Here is a 19,266-nt window from a genome sequence, read left to right as displayed (position 1 = left end):
AGGCCTCCAGCCCACTCATCCGACTTGCAATGTTGTTTTATAAACTGTAACTGGGTACCCACGACTAAATACTTGTCTCTATCAACAATCTGTTAACTCAAGACCGGAATGCACCACAATGGAGGCTCTCGCTAGCACTGGTCTCGCAACGCTGAAGCTATTTAAGCTTCTTCAAAAGACTGAGTTGGAATCCACTGAAGACCAGTCGCATGAATGGCCGAAGCATCTCTTGCTTGCTCAATTTGACCGATTCGAACTCTGGGCAGTGAATCTCGGAGTTTTTGTGACGGGTCACGGTTCTCTGGATTACAGAATTCGCGATTCCGGAATTTTGAAAGAGTCCATACTTGGAATGATGAAAGGCTTGAACAGGTCTCTTGACGAAGGTATGTATGCTGTTTAACCAAAATACTTTCGAACACAACCACGCCGGTATTCTAGAATCATTCTGACAATCATGTTACAGCTCTTGACTATCTTCATGGCAGTATTGAACAGGAGGACGAAGATTCAGACACAGACTCATCCTCTGAGATGCAGTCAGATATGGACCTGCTTATTGATAGCATCAGGGATCCTATTGATCGACTATATAAGATGGCCGTTTGGATACGAAACCCAGCAACTAGGATACCGTCGACGAAAGCCAGGAATTTGCAGCAAGTCGATGAAGAAACAAACGTAGATTTGTTCAAGTCATTTGAGAATTTTGATTACGACCATGTCAGCTCTCTTTTTCTGGAATATGAAAAGAACAAAGCTCTGCAAGAAAATCTAGTATCCCAACCCCACGACGCAGTTGGCGACTACGAAGCGCTTGTTGGAGATCGGGTGTGGGAGCCGATCAGAAAGACGTTGGAGTTGAACAGAATGAAAATATCAAGTGGCAATGAATCATACCTGATTCGCCGCATAGCTCGGGCTAATGGACTCAGACGGCAGCAATTTGCTTACTGGAGAAGGCACAAAAACAAGCTCCGTGAACACGCAACTGTTGCCGTGGAAGTTCCAACGCATGATTTACCTACTACCAATCATATTATGCAATTGGAAAACAAGAATGATAAAGTCAAGGCACCTCTCACAGTCACGACGGCTACTCAACTACCCCTTTCGCACGGGACTGGGAAAGAATTGGAGAAAGAAAACATCATGACTCTTGACGTCTCTGAGTATGCCCCGTCGGCATGGAATCCTAGCAAGGACATCGTTAGCTTTCCACCGCCCCCGAAAGTATCTACGACTGATGGATTTTTTGAATGCCCATACTGCTATACCATTTGTCCTGCTTCCATTCTCTCGGAAAAGGCCTGGAGGTAAGAATATTCCCGTGAAGATCTATTGGTAGTTGTATGTACATTGACATAACCTTACGCTGACCATTTATCTGGTAGAGCTCATTTGATACGAGATTTACGACCTTATATCTGTACCTTTGAACACTGTTTAAACTCTGGGCAACTGTATGACAGCCGTGACGACTGGATTCAGCACGAGATCTCCGCGCACCAAACCGTATTTCAGTGCCCAAAGCACGAAGAGGAAACCTTTGCCACGCTGGCTACATACGAAGAGCATACACAAAAACATCATAAAGAAGACGCAATGCCCCCGAGTTTTGCAAAATCAACAGCTACCAATTTCCACCGCTGTTGTCCTGTTTGCTCAATAGTTTTGGGGACCACGCAAAAGTTACAAAGTCACATCGCCCTTCACCTTGAGAGGTTTGCCATGTTTACCTTGCCTCGCTGTGTAGACGATAATGACGAAAGAATCTCCGGTGGCTGGTCTGCTAGTGCTCGTGGTGATTCTGTGTCAAACACTACTAGCAAAACTGGAAGTGATAGCGCCGCATACCATGGGACAATCGACGATATAGGGGGAATGAGAGATAAAATGATACTGCTGCGCTCGGCTAAGCCGTTAGAAGAATTCTTCATGGAGGAAATGGAGAAAATAAGATTCAAGCTGAAGACTTATACAAAAATCGTTAGAGTCTGGCCTACAAGCAACACCACAAACACTGCGCTCTTTGAGCTTGGAAATATATGCATTGAGGCTGGCCTAATAGATGAGGCCATTGAGACACTCGAACATCTAAAGTTCCTCCAGATCAGCCAGCTTGAACACAACGACATGGAGCTACTGCAGACAAAGCGAGGATTAGCAAGAGCCTACAAAGTCAATGACGTGCTGCAAGAAGTGGGTGAAGAGTTGGGGCACGATGCCGATCTGGATATAGAGCCAAACAAGAGGAAGGCTCTGGAGATCTTTGTCCGTACTGAGGCTGGGATGAAACACGCCCAAACGATATGGGGCCCCAACATCTGGGACGTCCATCCAAGACTACAGAATGCGGTGGATAAAATACTGCAAGAATCTTATGCTCAAGCCCGACAACTTCCAATGAACTTGGCTCGGGAAGATCCTAAACCATCCGAAGAGTCGGACATTCAGGAAGGCATCGACCTCACCGGCCACAGCGGACAAGACCCCAGCCAAACTGATCACGACCGCCGGGTGCCCATGGATCCGCCTGTTATCACCGAGTTCGCTTCTGAGCGCTATTTTGAGAAGCTCCGCCAAATACAAGCCGATTACCAACAGGCGAATGATGCGGAATCTCATGTCACGACGACAGAGACCCCGTCCGGATTCATCCTGCCATTGCGAGATTCATCTGATCTTACGGATGAGAAGCCCCAACAGTCAGCTCGAGGCAAGAAAAGTTTCCTGTCATTAAGGAAAAAAGCTGCCGCAAATGCAAGCGATGACCTAAATGCCGTCAATGCAGTCGCAGAGCAAGAAACGACCGATAATCCAGACCAACTCACGGAGGAGGAAGAGCGGGAAAGGCGACATGAGAAGCGGGAAGCAGAATCAGAGATAGGAGTATTGAGGGAAACGTTTAAAATACTGTTGAAAGAATCTCAGGCAGAGGTTGAACAGGCACCTGAAGGCACGGAGCTCAAATTAGAAGCGCAAGCATTGGCACAAATGTTGGCACAACAAACGGCATTATACATGTCTGATGTTCAAGAATTAAAAAATCAATTCTTTGAGGCAACAGAAAGGTGGGACAAAGGTGAGAAGGGAAACAGAATGAGCCGCAAGATTAGATCATACGATTACCGGGGAATGAAAGAGATGATCAACGATATACAAAGAAAACGAGAGGGACTAGAAACATCAGAAGAACGACAGACACGACAGGCACGCGAAGCACGAAGAGCACAAGAGGACCGATTTAGCCTACAAATATCAAATATCCGCTTCGAACGACATATTCACGAAGGGAGAAAACAGAGGTTTATTGAGAAACTTGAGAAAGTAAAAGAGGCAATACATGCAGACCGTGAACAGCAAAACTCCTCTGCAGCACCGGGGGAATTGGAAGCACGAGATCCCTCAACAAAAGCATCGTCATTAACAGAAACTTCCGAATCAGAACTGAACTTTTATCAAGAGTCAATAGCAGAAGAAGAAGAAAAGATAAGGGAGCTTATTGAGAAAGCAAAAGCACTGGAAGAAGAACTACGTCTCTTCCATGCAGAAAAAGAAATACAGGCCCCGTCTGGTAGCGAGAGCCACAAGGTTAAATCGAGAGGTGGCTTTGCAATAATAACATGGCAATGTGTACGTCTGGAGATTTCTTTTCAATCATCCTCTCTTTATTTTAGGAAAGCTGCTAACATAAATACCTAGTGTAAATGCGGAATGTCGGGGATGATAAAGGAAACCAGTCCTCAGTGCGTTGAACATAATTGTTCACATTCCCGCTGCAAAGACTGCATGGTTTCCGCGGATACCACAGGTCCGGCACAATATACCTAGGCATATTCATTAAAGGTCTTTTCTTCCTGGTCTAGAGGATAACCCGCATGCTAAAACTAAAGTTAGAATATAGGTAGGTCTGGAGATGTTATTTTAACTTTCGTCAGTGCTTCACTAAGCAGGCATTGTTGTCTTCAATGTTGCTAGTCTGGGAATATATTTTTGAATCTAGGGCACGGGGGAAACGGTATCTTCGTTTATTATATCAAATAAAAGCAGTGAATGCTAATATGAATGAATAATTATCATGGCAATCGTTTGTGCTCGATAGTCAGCCCCGGGAACTTGTGACAACTCAGTGCCTTTCTGTAAATTTCAGCTTATATGAACATTCACGTATCTTGTTCGAAGTCAGCTAAAAATCATGCCGCCGTTTCACTGGTTGTAAAGCCTACGGTGAAAAGGAGGAACACAGATGCAAAGTGTCCAGTGATAATGGATGCGGCAGAGCTTAAGCAATCGTGTAAATCAGATGTAGCCAGCGCACGTAGGCGGTAATGCAAATCATCAGACTCGTAAACTTTGCAGGAATGACTGTAAGATGTCTGATATTAACCATTGTGCCTCATATTTATTTTCCAGCTCCTCGATCAAGGAGCACCTTGACTATATCTTGGTATCCCTTCCGTGTTGCAAATTGAAGCGGCGTACTACCGTATTCATCTTCCACGTCAACATCAGCCCCTCGATCAAGCAGAACTATGACCACATCTGCGTTTCCGTTCCCCATCCGAGTTGCAGAGATGAGGGGCGTATTTCCATCATCATCTTTTGCTTCAATATTGCCCCTTGGTCAAGAAGTAGCTCAACCATATCCCCCTTCCCACTATAAGCTGTAAGATGAAGCAGTGTACCGCCGTTAGCCTCCGGACATATAGATTCAGTATCAACCCCTCGACTAATCAGCAACTTGGCCACGTCCGCTTGCCTAGACCAAATAGCATCAAAAAGCGGTGTTCTGCCAAACTCAGCTCTCGCTCCAATATTTGCTCCTTGGCTGAGAAGTGACTTTACTTCGTTTATTCTTCCACTCCGTGCTGCTCCGTGAAGTGGTGTATAGGGTCCATACATGAGCTGAGCCCGGGCCTTGCTGCGCGCGGCTTTCTCCTTGGCTCGCCGCTCAGCTTTCTCCTTGACATATTGTTCGGCTTGTTCTTTGATTTGTTGTTCAGCTTGCTCTTTGGCTTGTCGCTCAGTTTGCTCCTTGGATCGCAGCTCGAGGATCTCTCCGGCTTGCCGCTCGAGAATCTCATCCTTCTGACGTATGTTGTCCTCATACTTCTTGCGATCCGACTCCAGCTGCGTCCCAAGTTCCGACACCTGGCAATCTTTACGCTCAATTGAACCCATAAGGTCTCGCTGCGGCCCACAATCCGGTTGGGCCATGTCTCCATCTGTGACTGTCGACTTGATGTCAATATATGCGCTGAGTAACCACACGATTACCACGTATCTGCTCTTCGGCTGCCTTGGTGAAGAGACTATCCATCTCGGAGTTTGTCCTTTGCCGGAGGCTCTGTCATTTGTAAAAGCCAAGGCGGATGGAGAAAGGAAATGAGAAATTCGAGATCACGCAAGCTTCAGCTGGTTATCTGTATATATGGTGATGATATTTGAGAGTACACTTGGTCAAAGAGGGTTTCAGGCCCGACTTGGACGTTCCATAGACAGCAGAATAACAACAGCTGGCGGAATCGTTGCTCCATTGAATGCCTCCAGCATGCCTCAGGCTTGGCTGCTGCCTGCAAAAGTATCGCTGCCCGTTGTTTCAGCCCGTTGTTTCAGCCTATTCCTACTGCGTATTCTTATTGTCCAATGTAGTAACTTCATACTGAAGTGTGACTATTACCCGATGCCACTACCCGATCTTACTGTGCAATTCATATGGACTGTACACCCAACATTGCGTTTCACGTACCTGCCAAGTGCCAGTGGTGCTTTTGTAAGCCGCAAGGAAATACCTAGTATTTAGGTAACACCTGAATTTTACTATATAACTGCACTAGCAGTTGCCAAAGAAATATAAATATTATAGTATTTACTATGTAAATATAAATATAGTAGTAGGTAGTAGAGAAATAGAGATATAGTAGCAGATACTTAAAGAACAGGTGTATAATTTAACGCGTGGGTGTTTGTACTCTTCTCGGTCTTGGGTTTTCTGTCCCCCGCTTGCCTGCATGTCGTAGTAAATAATCATTAAGTCGGTGTAGAGAAATATTGTTACGTGGATTATAATGCCTATATCGGTCATTCATAAATGTTCCACGTTCCTGGTACGTCCTTGCTATTCGTTTCTAATAACTTCTTTTCTCTGCAGTCTCGACCATGTTGCTGTCACTTCGTCTAGAACGAAGCTGTGGGTATTAGTTAGTAGTAACTGTTGCAGACCGCCACCTTCGTACCAATGAAGTAGGAGAAGGAGTCCATAGTTATACCTATATTAATTCTGCTTCTTACTATTGATTAATATTTGTTTGATTCTCAATGGAAAGATATCTGTACATCCACGGGGTGTGAACTACCGTATCGTTCGTGCTAATAGCCAAGTTCTCCTGTCATTAAAATTCTCATTTCTAGATGCTAAAATATCCCAACAGCTCTTACTTTAAACAACTCCAGTGTCTTACCGATAGGTTTAACTGCGATAATTAGCTTTTAGCTTTTGTATCCACCGCCGACATTATCGTCGTTCAAGTCTAGTTATCGACGAACCGCGTAATATCCGTGAACGGAACCTTTTTCGCACGAAACGAATTACGCTTGTATCCAGGATCCTCATAGCCCAAAGCAACAGTACAAATAATCTCCTCACTGTCCGGGATATCCAGCTCCTTTCTTAGAACTTCTGGGTACCCAACTACGGAGACTTGGACACACGACTCAACGCCGTCGTTCTCCAACGCCAACAACAGCAGCTGGAGGAACATGCCAACACTTAGAGAGTCTGCCAACCCCAATTCCTTATCCATGCTGACAATTGCTACGGTAGGGGCACCGAAAAAGTCAAAGTTGCGCAGCTCAGCGGCCATCCTAGCAGTCGCGTCATCTCTAGGGATGCCCATGACACCGCCATATAAGGACTGGCCCAATTCTGAACGGTGGTGGCGAAATGCCAGTGGCAGCGCAGGGATATTAGGCTTACCCTGTGATGCTACTGCGAGTAAGGCATCGGAAAGCTGGTCACGGCGATGCCCAGAAGCAACTGCAATCCGCCAGGGTTGAATGTTTGAGTTGGAGGGAGCGTGTTGGGCAAGATTGAGGGCGCGTTCCATGATCGAGCGGGGGACAGGAGTTTTAAGAAACCCGCGAGTGGAGTGCCGTTTGACAATGAGTTCGTCGAGCGATAGTTGAGTGCTCATTGTGGGTAGTGTCAGCCAAGGCTATTGTCAGACTGTTTGTTGTCCGATCCCAGTTGTCTACTGCGGGGACTTTGGAGAGCAACAACAGCGTAATGTAACAGTACTCCAAAGAAAACTATTCCGATTGGCCCAGCTCGGAACAAAGCCAGCTCGGAGTCCGGCTCAGAGTCACTCAGAGCGCCTTGATCTGTCTATGTTCTTGCGGGTCTCTTCCTAGACTTCGAGTAGGAACTTGATACGACGTTTTATTGTTGTCGAAATATGAGCCGTGTCTTACAGCTCTTCGACTAAGTTTTGTTAGGGGAGCTATCTCCCTTCTTCAGTCTATAGTGTCCAACTGGACCTCATTCTCATGGTGTTACTTAGTAGGTAGCAGTACATTCCACCTCCCCATTGCTCCCCGGATGCTACTGCCGGCTTGCAACTTTTGTATTGGCGTGTACCTCCTGGCCAGGACGCCCTACTTCTACTGTATATCTCATGAAACTACTCCACGCAAGCAGACGGCATATAGAGGACTCCCTCTCGGACATCACCCCGTTATGTACAATCGTTGTTATTTATGTTTGTAGGATTCCAAAGGCAAGATATATGCTTAGTTTTATCACATTGATTAACATACATACGATATGAAAATGTTGGTCGATATATCTGTAGTGTATACAAAGCCCAGGTTCTTTCATAAAGCACCGGTGTAATATCTTACTGAGTAGATGAAGCTGTGTACATGCTCTGGATGCCTTGGCCAAGTTGTTGTGCAATTGATTGCTGCTGCGGCTGCTGCACTGCCGGTGGTGATAGCGACAAAGGCGGCTGTTGTGCTATGGACCGCGGAATCTGCATGGGGTCCTGCACTAACGTAGGACTCTGGAACGCGGGATTGCTTGTATTGTCGACTCTATTGTTCCATTGCTGCTGGTTGATGGGAACGTTTGGCAACTGCATTTGCATCTGCATTTGATTCGAGTTAGGGTAGACAGGCTGCGGGGAAACAATGTTCTGGTGCTGATATTGTTGCTGTGGCAGGCCAAATTGCTGAAACAGTTGTTGCTGTTGCTGCTGCTGCTGCTGCTGCTGCAGATCCTGGTGCTGTTGGAAATTCTGAGAGTACTGGGGCTGTTGTTGTAGGATGTATTGCTGTGGCTGTGGAGATGAATTCTGCATAAACGTCTGTTGCTGTGGTAGTTGCACTTGTGTTGAATTGAGAAAGGCTTTCTTCTTGTCTTGCCCTCGATTGTTTGCCCCAGAAGTGTCTACAATATTGTTGTTCTCGTCGATCCAGACAGCTCGTAGTCGACCTTCCTTGGCCCGCTGTGCTGCGCCAATACCGTATAGCTTGTTCATGTAATCGGCAAACTCGAGGTATGCATTCTGTACAATTTCGAAATGTCTTTCGTTGAGATTAACAAGGGCATCGGGCTTCAGAATAGCCTCATGACTGTTGCCCTGGGCTTCATACTCGGCCAAGGCCAGCGCTGTCTGACAAGCGTTGCGGATCTGGCGGCCGTTCCAGCGAGCTTCCTTGTGCTGGAGGAAATGGGTGGCAGCGAATCCGCGAATCTTTGTGTTCTCAATATTGATAAGTCGGTTTTTCTTAGCGAACCTGTCTTCAATCATGGCCAAGTTGTTGTCAAAGACTTCGAGAGTTTTGCCAGCATCCAACTCTGGGTAGTATAAGCTGATGTGAATTCGAGACGTAAAGGCTTCGTCAAAGTCTCCAACGCGGTTGGTGGTCAAAAAGAGAATTCCGGCATAATACTCCATAACACGCAAGAAAACTAAAGCGAACAATTAGTAAGTGTAATAAAGATGAGTGGTTGTGTCCTTTTGACGTACCCGCTACAAGTCCATTCCGTACAAAGTCTTCTTTCGTTCTTGCAGCTAAGAATACATCTGCCTCATCGAGAAGAAGGATACAATCCCATCGATTTGCCAGTGCGAAATTAGTTTCCAGAGCTTTTTCGACTTCTGCTGCCGTTGTACCGAGATCACCTAATGACAGAGACAACGTTAGCCATTGATCAAACGCGATCGTGCAAAACCTTACATACCGCACGTAATTTGAAACAGCGGCTTCTTAAAAAGTTCTGCTATTCCCTCTATTCGATACACATCATGTCAGCAAGATGAGATTTAGGTGAATGAGATGAAGTGGAATCACGAACCTGCAGTCGAGGTTTTACCCACTCCGGGCGCGCCATGAAGAAGCAAAATTAATCCCTTTCCTGTAAAAAAGCGTCAGTTTGTTGTTTGGCATATGGACACGCTTGAAGAATACCTTTGCCTTTGACAATGTCAAACTGCTGTTGCTGTCCACTCGATAATTTCTTGTCTCGGAAATGCTGGGCAACAAGTGACACAATCATGGATCTGTGCTCTTTCTCAATCACAAGCCGATCAAAGGCGGTTTTTGGCTTCTTATTGCCACTACTGTTGCGTGCTTGTTCATCGGCCAACACAGCTGATACCTCTGGCGCATGTATGGCGGTCATGTAGGAGAGGTCCAATTTGGCTAAATGCTTTATATCAGCAAACAGCGACAAGAACAAGATAATAACTGCGTATATTTACCCCATTTTCGGTTTCGTAGAACAAAGCCAAACACACGATAAGACATGATGACCAGTTCCTCATCTGAAGCATAAGGGACATTCTCGGGGCCAGCCCTTAGCTCTTTCAACGACCGTGGAAAAAGGGCGAGAGAAGGTTGCTCGTTCAAAGCTGTCATCTTAGGTAAAAGACCGTTAAGGTACTCGGTTTTTTGCTGGTCATCTATATGAGTGTCGTCGTATACAACGTCGCCCTCGCAGCAGCGTCCGCGGCAACGAGTATCGGCCGCATCTTCATCTTCCTCCACGGCAGGATTCCCAATTAGAGGCTGCAATATTGGCTTCCACTGCTTCTGGGTTTCGTCTTCCACCGAAAAGGCTGTTTCAAAGTCGATAACAACTTGCCCTTCAACATCATCGCGCACTTCCAGTGTCGGCCCAGCGTAGTACATGTGCTTGACGGCAGCAACTTCCAGAAACATGGCTCCCCTTTGTATCAGCTTTCGTCTATACCTCTGGCTCGGCGGAAGAGGTTCAACTTCAGGCCACAGCGAGTCGTCAAAGTCGGATTGCTTGACAGGGTGAAATTGAAGCGGATAAACTTCTAGTAAAGTAATGTCCTTCTCACCGTCGAATCTTTTGAAGTCAAAGACTTTAGTTACTGGACCGATATTCTTCCCGTCAAAGTCGATATAGATGCAAGTGATGCTGAAAGGTGACGTCTTGCGTTTGTCATCTGTAATGCTGTTATACCACCTCTCCCAGGGTGCAGCAACTCGATGCTTTGCGCTAGCGACGCTGATGACTCTGTATGCCTGTTTGCCATCACTTCCAATGACTTCCATGCCTGGTCGGAAAAGATACCAAAGATCTGAGAAGAATACCTTGCGACAATCAGGTTCCTGGAGACGGGAAAACCTCTTGGAAACGTCTGAGTCGATGAACTCTAAAAGACAACTTATATGCTCCAGTGCAGCCGGCGATTTTGTGAAGTTGTCAAGTTTTGCGTCCTCGTCCTCGTCATCTTCTGCTTTTTTTCCCTCTGTCTCTTTTTCTTCAGCTTTTTCTTCCTCGGTATTCTCTTTTTCTGTTTCCCCGGCCTCTACCTTCTCTTCTTTTGTGTTCGCTTCTTCCTTGGCACTGTCTTCAATTCTTTCTTCAGTCTGTTCCACTAGCTTTTCAGTCGTGGGTTCTTCTGCAATAGGCTTTCCGACTGTGGAATCCTGTACAACCGATACCGAACCGGGGTCGTTTTCTGGTTTACCAGTACCAGCATCACCCTCAATATTCGACACTTCTGTGACGGCTGGTTTATTCTTCTCTTCCTCTAGCTTCTTTTTAAGTGCTGTGTACCAGTCAAGTAGCGCGGGCTTGCAAAAGAAGAGGGCCTTGAAAGGTCTAACAAAGACTATCGAAGGATACCCTGAGTTAATCAATACCTCGCCCCCGTTTGGGACGAGAATAGTGGCAAGGATATGACGAAGGATAGTTGAGTGGATTCGTATTCTCTCAGGTAGGGCCCCTTGACCATCTTCATTCGTTTCGTGCATCTTGCCATCCCGAGCAATTTCCGCCTTGCGCGGTTGCCAATTCGAATAGCCATACCATCGCCGGTGATCTCTGGCATCATCATCGATAACAGGATCGCCTATGAGAATATCAATGGCGCATGATAGTTCCTCCGTCGTTGATTCCATGCCTTTGAATGCCGCCCAGCTCACCCGAGTGAGCTTCGGCTCTGCAAAGACCCGCTCTGCGTCTTTGCCGGGTGCAGCGTTCTGAGCATTCTCAAGTTTGGCGTCTATCGGGGCTTGCTGTCTCTTTCGTTTTTCTGACTCTTCTACTAGGTAGAGGCGATCCATGTCCCATTCAAAGTTCTTACGGAGCCGCTCACGGCGATACCCATAATCGATATCGCGGTCATACTCTTTATAGGCATCAGCCTTCGAATCACCTTTTTTATCCTCGCAGTCATGAGATAGATTGAAAGGATCTGGTCGTTCGTAAAGTTCATCGTTGTTAAGATGCCAGCGGCGCTCCATTCTTCCGCTGCTAAAATAGTCGTTGTATGACCACAAGTTCCATTGTCCAGGCCCTCCATTCACCTCCCATTCCTTTCGGTGCTTATAAAGGCAAGCTTCCATTCGTTTGTATTGCTCTCTTTCGGTTTCTATTTCTGATGGCGAATTTTCTTGTTCAGTCTTTGTCGATGAAGCGGCTTTAGCTTGTTGTTCAAGTTCGAGAATCTTCCTCTTTAGAGTCTCGATATCGTCGACGAATCTAGCAACTCCTTGCGCGGCAGGCTTGCCATCATCTTCGGCTACAGTGCCAAGTTCACCAGGGCCAGCATTCCCATCATGAGTTTCATCACCTTGACTTGAGGCCAACAGAGTCGAAGTCATGGTCGAGGCAGTATCGACAGTCTTTGACTCATCGGCCTCTGAGAGAGGGCCGTTTAGAGTCATTTGCGGTGCTTAGTAAACTGCATCAATAATGCCATACAATGAGGCGATGGCTTGTGTATTGTTTCACCGAGCTAACACTTGCGAATGGTGTCTAAAGGAGTGAGAATGATTGAATGCCAAAGAGTCAGTACGTTTTAGACTACGGATAACTTTCCAAGGACAACCGCCAAAAGAGCCGCAAGTGGGAAGCGTTTAACATGCTAAAATTAGGCGAATCAAATCCTGCACACCCGCATTCGCAGACATTTGGGAGCGAAATATCTGGATAAGCGGCTAGTTTGCTGTGCGTGATCACACGAGTTCCCACAATATGAGTCTAGGAAAACCACACCCATGGCACGGAAAAGGTCTCACACAGTTGCTCAAAAGGGCTGTCAGATGAGGGGTAATTGAAAGAATGGATACAAGAGCATGGTTGTGCTATAATTGTTACAACTACAACTATGCCGCTGCCTAGGACTATGTTGATCCTTCGGGCATCCTTGCAGATTACGAGGCCAATAGAACGATAGTTGCATATTACATACAGGATTAGCGTCATAGCCCTGCCTCGGCGGTTACTGGTAACTTGATTCATTTCGTCACACACCGAATGGATGAGCGCATCTGGTAATAGTAATAGTTGTCGATAACAGCTCGATTCGAAAAGTGGAACAACTCTCTCAAAACTATTCACCAAGAGCACCTTCAAGTTACTCCTCAAGGCCAGCAATATGGCGGACCCAGACGCTGTTGGATCAAGTCTTGGCCATCGACCTGCCAGTGTCACCTTTATCGACAATCGACTCCCAGAGCACCATCAACTATTTGCAGATCCTTCTATGCACTATGATCCAGCTGTTGAGAAATATGTGCCGAGTGTGGCGAAATTGGACGAGGGCGTGGCCTGGATCCCGAGACCCGTATTGACAAACATCAAGGCGATGAAATTCTGGGAGGATATACTCCCCAAGGCCATGGCCGAGCTGAAATCAACAGTAGAGCCTGACGGCCGATCTAAAACAGCATATAGTATCCGAGATAAACCCAGCTGGGGTGCAATTTATAGCAGCCTCGAAGCAGCAAAGTTCAAGTATGAAAGCAAAGATGGCGCAGCAAACAAGTTACGTGAAGTACGACGAAAGGCTGCGAGCAAGATTGTCCCTCTGGAGGGTGTGGTCAAGATAGCCTCAAAGGTTGTGCCTGAGGGCACCCCTGCGACACCAGTGTTGGGTTCTTTGCAAGTGCTTCTAGATGTAAGATGAGTGCACTGAAGAAGTATAGGCAAAAGTTTGCCAGACTAACGAGAGCGGGAATCAGGCTGTCAAGATTGCTGCGCGCCTACGCGAAAAAGTCCTTGAGAGTTTTGATGACAACCTCTCCATATTTTCAGACGTCGAGCTGTTTCTAGGAACTTTTCCAGACGATGAGAACATCGTAAACGCATCTGTAGATTTGACCGTTGCCACTCTCAAAGGGATCGAACTGGCTATTGGTTTCTTCATTAGCAACTCTCGTAAGGTCCAATTGGCAAACAAATAGTTGTCGATAAAACTAACACATGTCGCGTGGGCAGTCATGAGAGGAACTAAGGCGCTTCTTACTAACAATGAGTACGAGAAACGCCTGTTGGAAAGCCTCGAGATGATTAAGACAAAAAGCAGAAGCCTCATGGAGGAAGCTTTAAAGTCACATATATACGAAGCCCATATTTGTACGCCTACTCCATCAAAATATGAGAACTCCATCAAACTAATCTCTCTGTCAAAGATTCTCAAGAGACACAAAAGCTTTCGAGGAACGTTCAGACTATGAGTGAAAGGGTTGATAAGCAACTGCAAAATCTAGGAGACGGATTCAACTCCATGAATCAATTATTGACAGAACATGTCAAAGAAAAAGACAGTAAGTCAGAGCCTTGAAGAGCTCATAGTACTAGTCCAGATACTAATAGTTTGCATAGAAATGCTCGAGGCTGCTCGCAGGGAGCTTGAAGAAACCCAGCGCGAGAACCACTTTCTCAGAGCCGAAAACCACACGCTGCGTGCCTATTCACCATTACAGGGCGTATCACCATACCTAGCACCGCAGACGCAGATATTAGCAACACATTGGTACATCAGTCAACACAACCTACGGCAAGTGCTGAATATGCTTGATGTCGACCTCAGAGATCTTGCCTATGTTGCAGACAAGAAAGGGCAATTCCCTCCCAAACAACGCCTCCTAGCTGAACAAATCGTAAACACACAGCTGTTTCGTAACTGGGTAGTATCGCCGACTTCTTCCAAGCTTCTGGTCCACTGGGACTCCCGGCTTCCAAAAGTAATCGAGGGTGTCTCACCACTATCCGTCTTCTGTATGACTATGACACAAGCACTAAGAGCCAAGGAGCGATTTGTGTCGATGATGTGGTTCTGCGGACGGCATATCGAAGCAGAGGAGTCGGGAGGCCGCGTTGGCGGGCGTGCCATGATTACAAGCCTGATTGACCAGCTACTGAGACAACATACATTCGACGCTCATTTGCTGTCCTCGACGGCCATTGACCTTGTGGGATTGCAAGAAGGCAATCTGGACACATTAATAGAGGTTATATGCTACTTAGTGCGGCAGCTTCCTCCGACCGTGTCAGTATTCTTCATCATCGACAACGCTGCCCTATTTGAACGAGACGAGTTTGAGTCAGAGGCGCTGCAAGTCTTTTCTATTTTAATTCGTCTTTCACAGGACACAAGTATGCCTGCTTCAGTCAAAGTACTGCTTACAAGTACACCAGGCACGACAGTAATACGGAGTGCGTTTGAGAATGAGGACTTGATCTTGAACGTAGAGGGACTGCCGCAAATGGTCTGGGCAGCGAGCGATGAGCGGATGGTGAGGGAGCTTGAGGGAGAGCTTATTTGATCTCCTAGTTGAGTACAACGACTTGCTGATGACCAGCCTGTAATGAAAGAGAGAAAGACGTCTCTGCACTACGCGTAGGTAGTCGGCAGTCCTTTGAGGAGAGCATTGCCCGGAAATGTGCTTCATAATCAAGTTACATATAAGAAAGGAGATACAGACGACCGAATTCATGTCAAAATACAAACTTAATACTTTATATGAAAAAGGAAACAATGGAATTGGTACGCAAGTATCAATAAATTTCGCATTCCTGGTTAGAATCTAGATGGGATTATGTGGTTAAAGGGTACATGTAGGCTATAACCGCAGCACGATTGTGTTGTGGAACGCTAATCTCGTCAAGCAAATTTTTTTCGCCACCAATTCGTATAAAAGAGCCATATTTCCAGCTTTTAGGCCTCGCAGCCAACACAAGAATCTAAATTATTTCGACAACAAGCCTTGCAGCGTAGGTGGGAAAGCTTTCCATCTCCCCTCAGAGCATGACTTTATAAATATATGTTGGCCCGGTTAATCTCCGAAGCCCCCGTGGTGGAGTGGTTACCACTTAACTCTTATAGATCCGGAATGGTTTCTTGGAGATATGTTAAGGTCGCCAGTTCGATCCTGGCCGGGGGCACCAACTTTTTGCTCTTTTGCTACAGTTCCCAGGTTCATGTAAGAATGATACATGTAGAGTGAGTTGTTGGGGTTGATGAAATCGTTTTTCTCAAACATTGTGATGCTGTTTTTTTTTTTTGGGGTAGCATTGCAGACATATACTGAAGGTACGTCGTACTCACTTACTTACAAGCAGGAGGACATGGGATGCTTTTCACGCCAATCGCAAACGTAAGAGCGTAGAATCAATTCAGTTTTTTTTTTAAAATAAAAACAAAGTAGAAAAGACGATTCGGCCTCTATATCGTCCTTTTTTCTGGCAGTCATTCGCTTTAGGCAACCCCACGTGGGTAGTGCAATCATGAAGCCGTTGTCATTCAGCATGTAAGGCGCAAAACATCCCGTACAAAGAGCATTCACCACACTGGATGGAATCCTGCAAACTAGGCCATCACTTTAAGAGTCCAGACATATCTAGCAACTAATAATGGTTTAGGCATATTCACACCAACGTCCTCATCTACTTTATGTTCTCCGAGTGAGCCGGCATATCTCAAGTATTTGCGGGGCCGATTAAACAAGTTCCGTGAACTGCTGGCACCACATCTGTCGATTTCCAGAACACGAGCAATCATGTGTACTTGATGATAAAAGCCAATAGATGAGAAATTCGGGCAAGCCGCGTGATGGCAATAAATGGGTACGACACGGCCTAAGGCTTCATCAGATTGATTCCCAACGATAGCCGTGTTCGGTGTAAGTCCAGCCGATTACCCCAAGTAGAAGCTCCGCATTAAACTCCGGGTTTGGAGATGGGAATTTGTCTTGGCCCCGGAGTTGAGCCCCCCAGTCTCCAGACACGATGGCTAGTGGCGGCATCATTTCGATCCAGCCCATCATCACTAGCATCGGTATGACTCTTTTCAATGAAAGCATCAGATGCTAGTTGGCTGTCTAGTGTGATGGAATCCACCGGGGAACTCTTCCTTTATAAGTAGATCACGACCAACTTGTGTCCGGAGAATTTCATCGACATCCATAACGTTGTAACCCTGCAAGCTGAGCAGCACGTAAACGGCAAGATGAAGTGGCCAAAGGCACCGCCTTTCTACGTATGGGCCTGTTTGATGGCATCCAGTGTCCCCGTACTCTTTGGGTGCGTGACAACATAATTCAGCATTTGAGTATTCGAATCACTAACGAGTCTTTCTTCCAATGATGTAGTTTGGACACGGGAAACATTGGTCCTGTGACGACGATGCCTGCCTTTCGCAAGACCTTTGGTGACTTTTCACCCACCATCCACGGAGTGATTGTTTCGTCGGTGCTCATCTCCGGTGCTTTCACGGCGCTCGTCGCCGGAGTTCTTGCTCACAGGTTCGGCCAGGTCCGCATCTTCTCAATAGGGTCTTTCGTCTTTGGTGTTGGAGCGGCCGTTCAATCTTCTGCTTCCAATCTCGCTGCTTTCATCGTTGGACGTCTCATCCAGGGTGTAGGCGAGGGCCTGTTTGTGAGCAATGTATGGGTCCAGGTTTCCGAAATGTCTCCAACGAGAGTCCGGGGTACAATGACAGCGTTGCCGCAATTCACCATCGTCGTTGGGGTGGTTTCCGGTTTCTTCATCTGCTATGGCACTTCTCGTCTTGGGGCATCGACGTCACTCAGCTGGCGTATCCCGTTGGCCATTTCCTCAGCTCTCGGGTTCTTGTTGTCGGGAACATATTGGTTCGTGCCGGCCTCTCCACGCTGGTTATTAGCCAAAGGTCGAGTTGACGAAGCACGCAATGTCCTCGTTCGACTGGGCTTTGACCATGTCGAGCGTGAAAAACTGTTGGAGGAATCCAACAACCAAGATCAAGCTAACAACCCCGGTGATGAGACGCTGTGGCAAGGCCTCAAGCAGACGTTTGTGGGATTCAAGGAGGCCTTCTCAGCACCGTTCCGTGCCCGCACCGTGTTTGGATGCTTCATCATGGGCATGCAGCAACTCGCCGGAATTGACGGCATCTTTTACTATGCACCGATTCTGTTCGAAAAGGCCGGGCTAAGTGGTGAACAGGCGTCCTTTTTGGCTTCTGGCGTTTCTGCATTGGCAATCCTGGCAGTCACCATCCCGGCCACCTTTCTGGCGGACAAATGGGGGCGAAGGACCTCAAGTCTGTTGGGAGGCATCTTGATCACCACCCTCATGCTCGTGATGGGATCTCTATATGCTGCTGACAAAGTCCATGCCGACAGAGGAGCTGGCAAATGGGTGGTTATCGTGTCGATTTATTTGTTCGCCATTGTGTTCAACGGAACTTGGGCCATTGGCTTCCGTACGTTTTTGATGGAGAGCCTGCCGAGGAAGACGAGGAGCAGTGCATCAAGCCTTGCCCAGAGCGCCAACTGGGTAAGTAATGGATATTCCGGATGGTTTAGAAGACAGAATGCTAATTGATGCAGTTTTCAAACTATCTCGTGGCCCTCATCACGCCGGTGCTGATTGCAAAGTCGACATATGGAGCCTATTATCTGTTTGCCTTTTCTTCCCTCTTCACCACCATCATTGTGGCGCTGCGCATGGTCGAGACGCGAGGCCATAGCTTGGAAGAGATTGAGCAGCGTTATGTCCAGAGCCGAGGCATCTCGACAGGCATGTCGATGCCAATGGTGAGGATAAGGCGCGTTCAAGCCACTCGATAGCCGGAGTTGTTGATGGGGCATGATTCGTTCGGCTGCTTGAAAGTTTCGCAGACGGACGTGATATCAGCCCGGGTCATTTTTATTTGAGAATGATGATACTCACTCTTTCTGTAAATAGGTGGTTATAATCAGCAAGCATTAATATTTTGTTCATTCAATGTCGACCCATGTAATCTAATGAATGCAATAATGTGATGTCGCTATAGGAGCCACATGCCGCCAGTTGAGATACTTATTCCAGATAAAAGCAAGCAAAGCTGTGCTTGATGGATATCAAACAAAATCTAGTACCGACGAAACGCAAAAGTTGTCTTCAAAAGGCGGCGCAATACAGAGTGATGATACTCATTACGTTTTTGATCCAAGCTCCATTTAGAAGAGCAGTTTTTCCTCTGCTGCAATTACGTGATGATTCAAGTACTCAGGCGCCATACGACGTTTTGTCATAATTTCAGTACATATGTAGGCACACTGAGTCAACTGAAGAACTGCATCCATGAATGGGTTAGCCTTGTTCTTCTGGCAATGCCTCATTCTTCACAGCATTTTTAACCCCTGCCCAGAGCCTATGTGGACAAAGGCGCAAGGCAACTCCATAAAGTCTCAGAAGTGAGCACATTGCGTTTCACAGCGTTTTTAAACCCCCAGGGCCTTTCGAGAGCCTCGCATCCCCAGCCTCGCGTCTGAAGGACAAACATGGGTGTGATGAAAAGCATTGCAATGCACCGATATAATGGCGGCTAAGGAGAAGTAAAAGTATCTCATTGAATACATTAATTCCTGAATATCAGGAGATAGTATCATACTTCTCCTTTCGTTTCTCCCGTTCGGTATTATCCTCTTCATGGCGTCTCAAAGCCCAAGCTGATAGAAGTGACAAGAACA

The 19,266-nt window shown here is 46.7% G+C and overlaps 6 protein-coding genes across 6 annotated transcripts; 3 read left to right on the top strand and 3 right to left on the bottom strand.

The window, feature by feature from the left end:
- Positions 1 to 118: 118 nt before the first annotated feature.
- On the top strand, positions 119 to 3,869 carry Triagg1_1688 (uncharacterized protein; the record flags this gene model as incomplete). The annotated part of the gene is made up of 5 exons (XM_062895785.1): positions 119 to 386; positions 467 to 1,316; positions 1,473 to 3,636; positions 3,706 to 3,749; positions 3,815 to 3,869. 5 exons carry the CDS (start codon positions 119 to 121, stop codon positions 3,867 to 3,869), a joined length of 3,381 nt encoding a protein of 1,126 aa, XP_062759227.1.
- Positions 3,870 to 4,285: 416 nt separating this feature from the next.
- On the bottom strand, positions 4,286 to 5,323 carry Triagg1_1687 (uncharacterized protein; the record flags this gene model as incomplete). Its single annotated transcript, XM_062895784.1, has 4 exons — positions 4,286 to 4,368; positions 4,486 to 4,622; positions 4,904 to 5,228; positions 5,281 to 5,323. 4 exons carry the CDS (start codon positions 5,321 to 5,323, stop codon positions 4,286 to 4,288), a joined length of 588 nt encoding a protein of 195 aa, XP_062759226.1.
- Positions 5,324 to 6,533: 1,210 nt separating this feature from the next.
- On the bottom strand, positions 6,534 to 7,196 carry Triagg1_1686 (uncharacterized protein; the record flags this gene model as incomplete). The annotated part of the gene is made up of 1 exon (XM_062895783.1): positions 6,534 to 7,196. One exon carries the CDS (start codon positions 7,194 to 7,196, stop codon positions 6,534 to 6,536), a length of 663 nt encoding a protein of 220 aa, XP_062759225.1.
- A 702-nt stretch (positions 7,197 to 7,898) lies between these two features.
- Triagg1_1685 (uncharacterized protein) lies at positions 7,899 to 12,210 on the bottom strand (the record flags this gene model as incomplete). The annotated part of the gene is made up of 6 exons (XM_062895782.1): positions 7,899 to 8,974; positions 9,033 to 9,188; positions 9,248 to 9,295; positions 9,362 to 9,421; positions 9,475 to 9,708; positions 9,768 to 12,210. The coding sequence occupies 6 exons, from the start codon at positions 12,208 to 12,210 to the stop codon at positions 7,899 to 7,901; spliced, it is 4,017 nt and encodes a 1,338-aa protein (XP_062759224.1).
- A 592-nt stretch (positions 12,211 to 12,802) lies between these two features.
- Positions 12,803 to 15,096, top strand: Triagg1_1684 (uncharacterized protein; the record flags this gene model as incomplete). The annotated part of the gene is made up of 6 exons (XM_062895781.1): positions 12,803 to 12,819; positions 12,860 to 13,445; positions 13,510 to 13,705; positions 13,766 to 13,903; positions 13,960 to 14,094; positions 14,153 to 15,096. 6 exons carry the CDS (start codon positions 12,803 to 12,805, stop codon positions 15,094 to 15,096), a joined length of 2,016 nt encoding a protein of 671 aa, XP_062759223.1.
- Positions 15,097 to 16,558: 1,462 nt separating this feature from the next.
- Positions 16,559 to 18,381, top strand: Triagg1_1683 (uncharacterized protein; the record flags this gene model as incomplete). Its single annotated transcript, XM_062895780.1, has 4 exons — positions 16,559 to 16,607; positions 16,756 to 16,852; positions 16,921 to 18,088; positions 18,142 to 18,381. The coding sequence occupies 4 exons, from the start codon at positions 16,559 to 16,561 to the stop codon at positions 18,379 to 18,381; spliced, it is 1,554 nt and encodes a 517-aa protein (XP_062759222.1).
- Between the last annotated feature and the right edge of the window lie 885 nt (positions 18,382 to 19,266).

The sequence above is a fragment of the Trichoderma aggressivum genome (assembly GCF_033847375.1).
Source record: "Trichoderma aggressivum f. europaeum strain CBS 100526 chromosome Unknown scaffold_004, whole genome shotgun sequence".
NCBI classification, from domain to species: domain Eukaryota; kingdom Fungi; phylum Ascomycota; class Sordariomycetes; order Hypocreales; family Hypocreaceae; genus Trichoderma; species Trichoderma aggressivum.
Note: the sequence above shows the minus strand (reverse complement) of the source record. Positions and strands in the feature narration are given on the sequence as shown.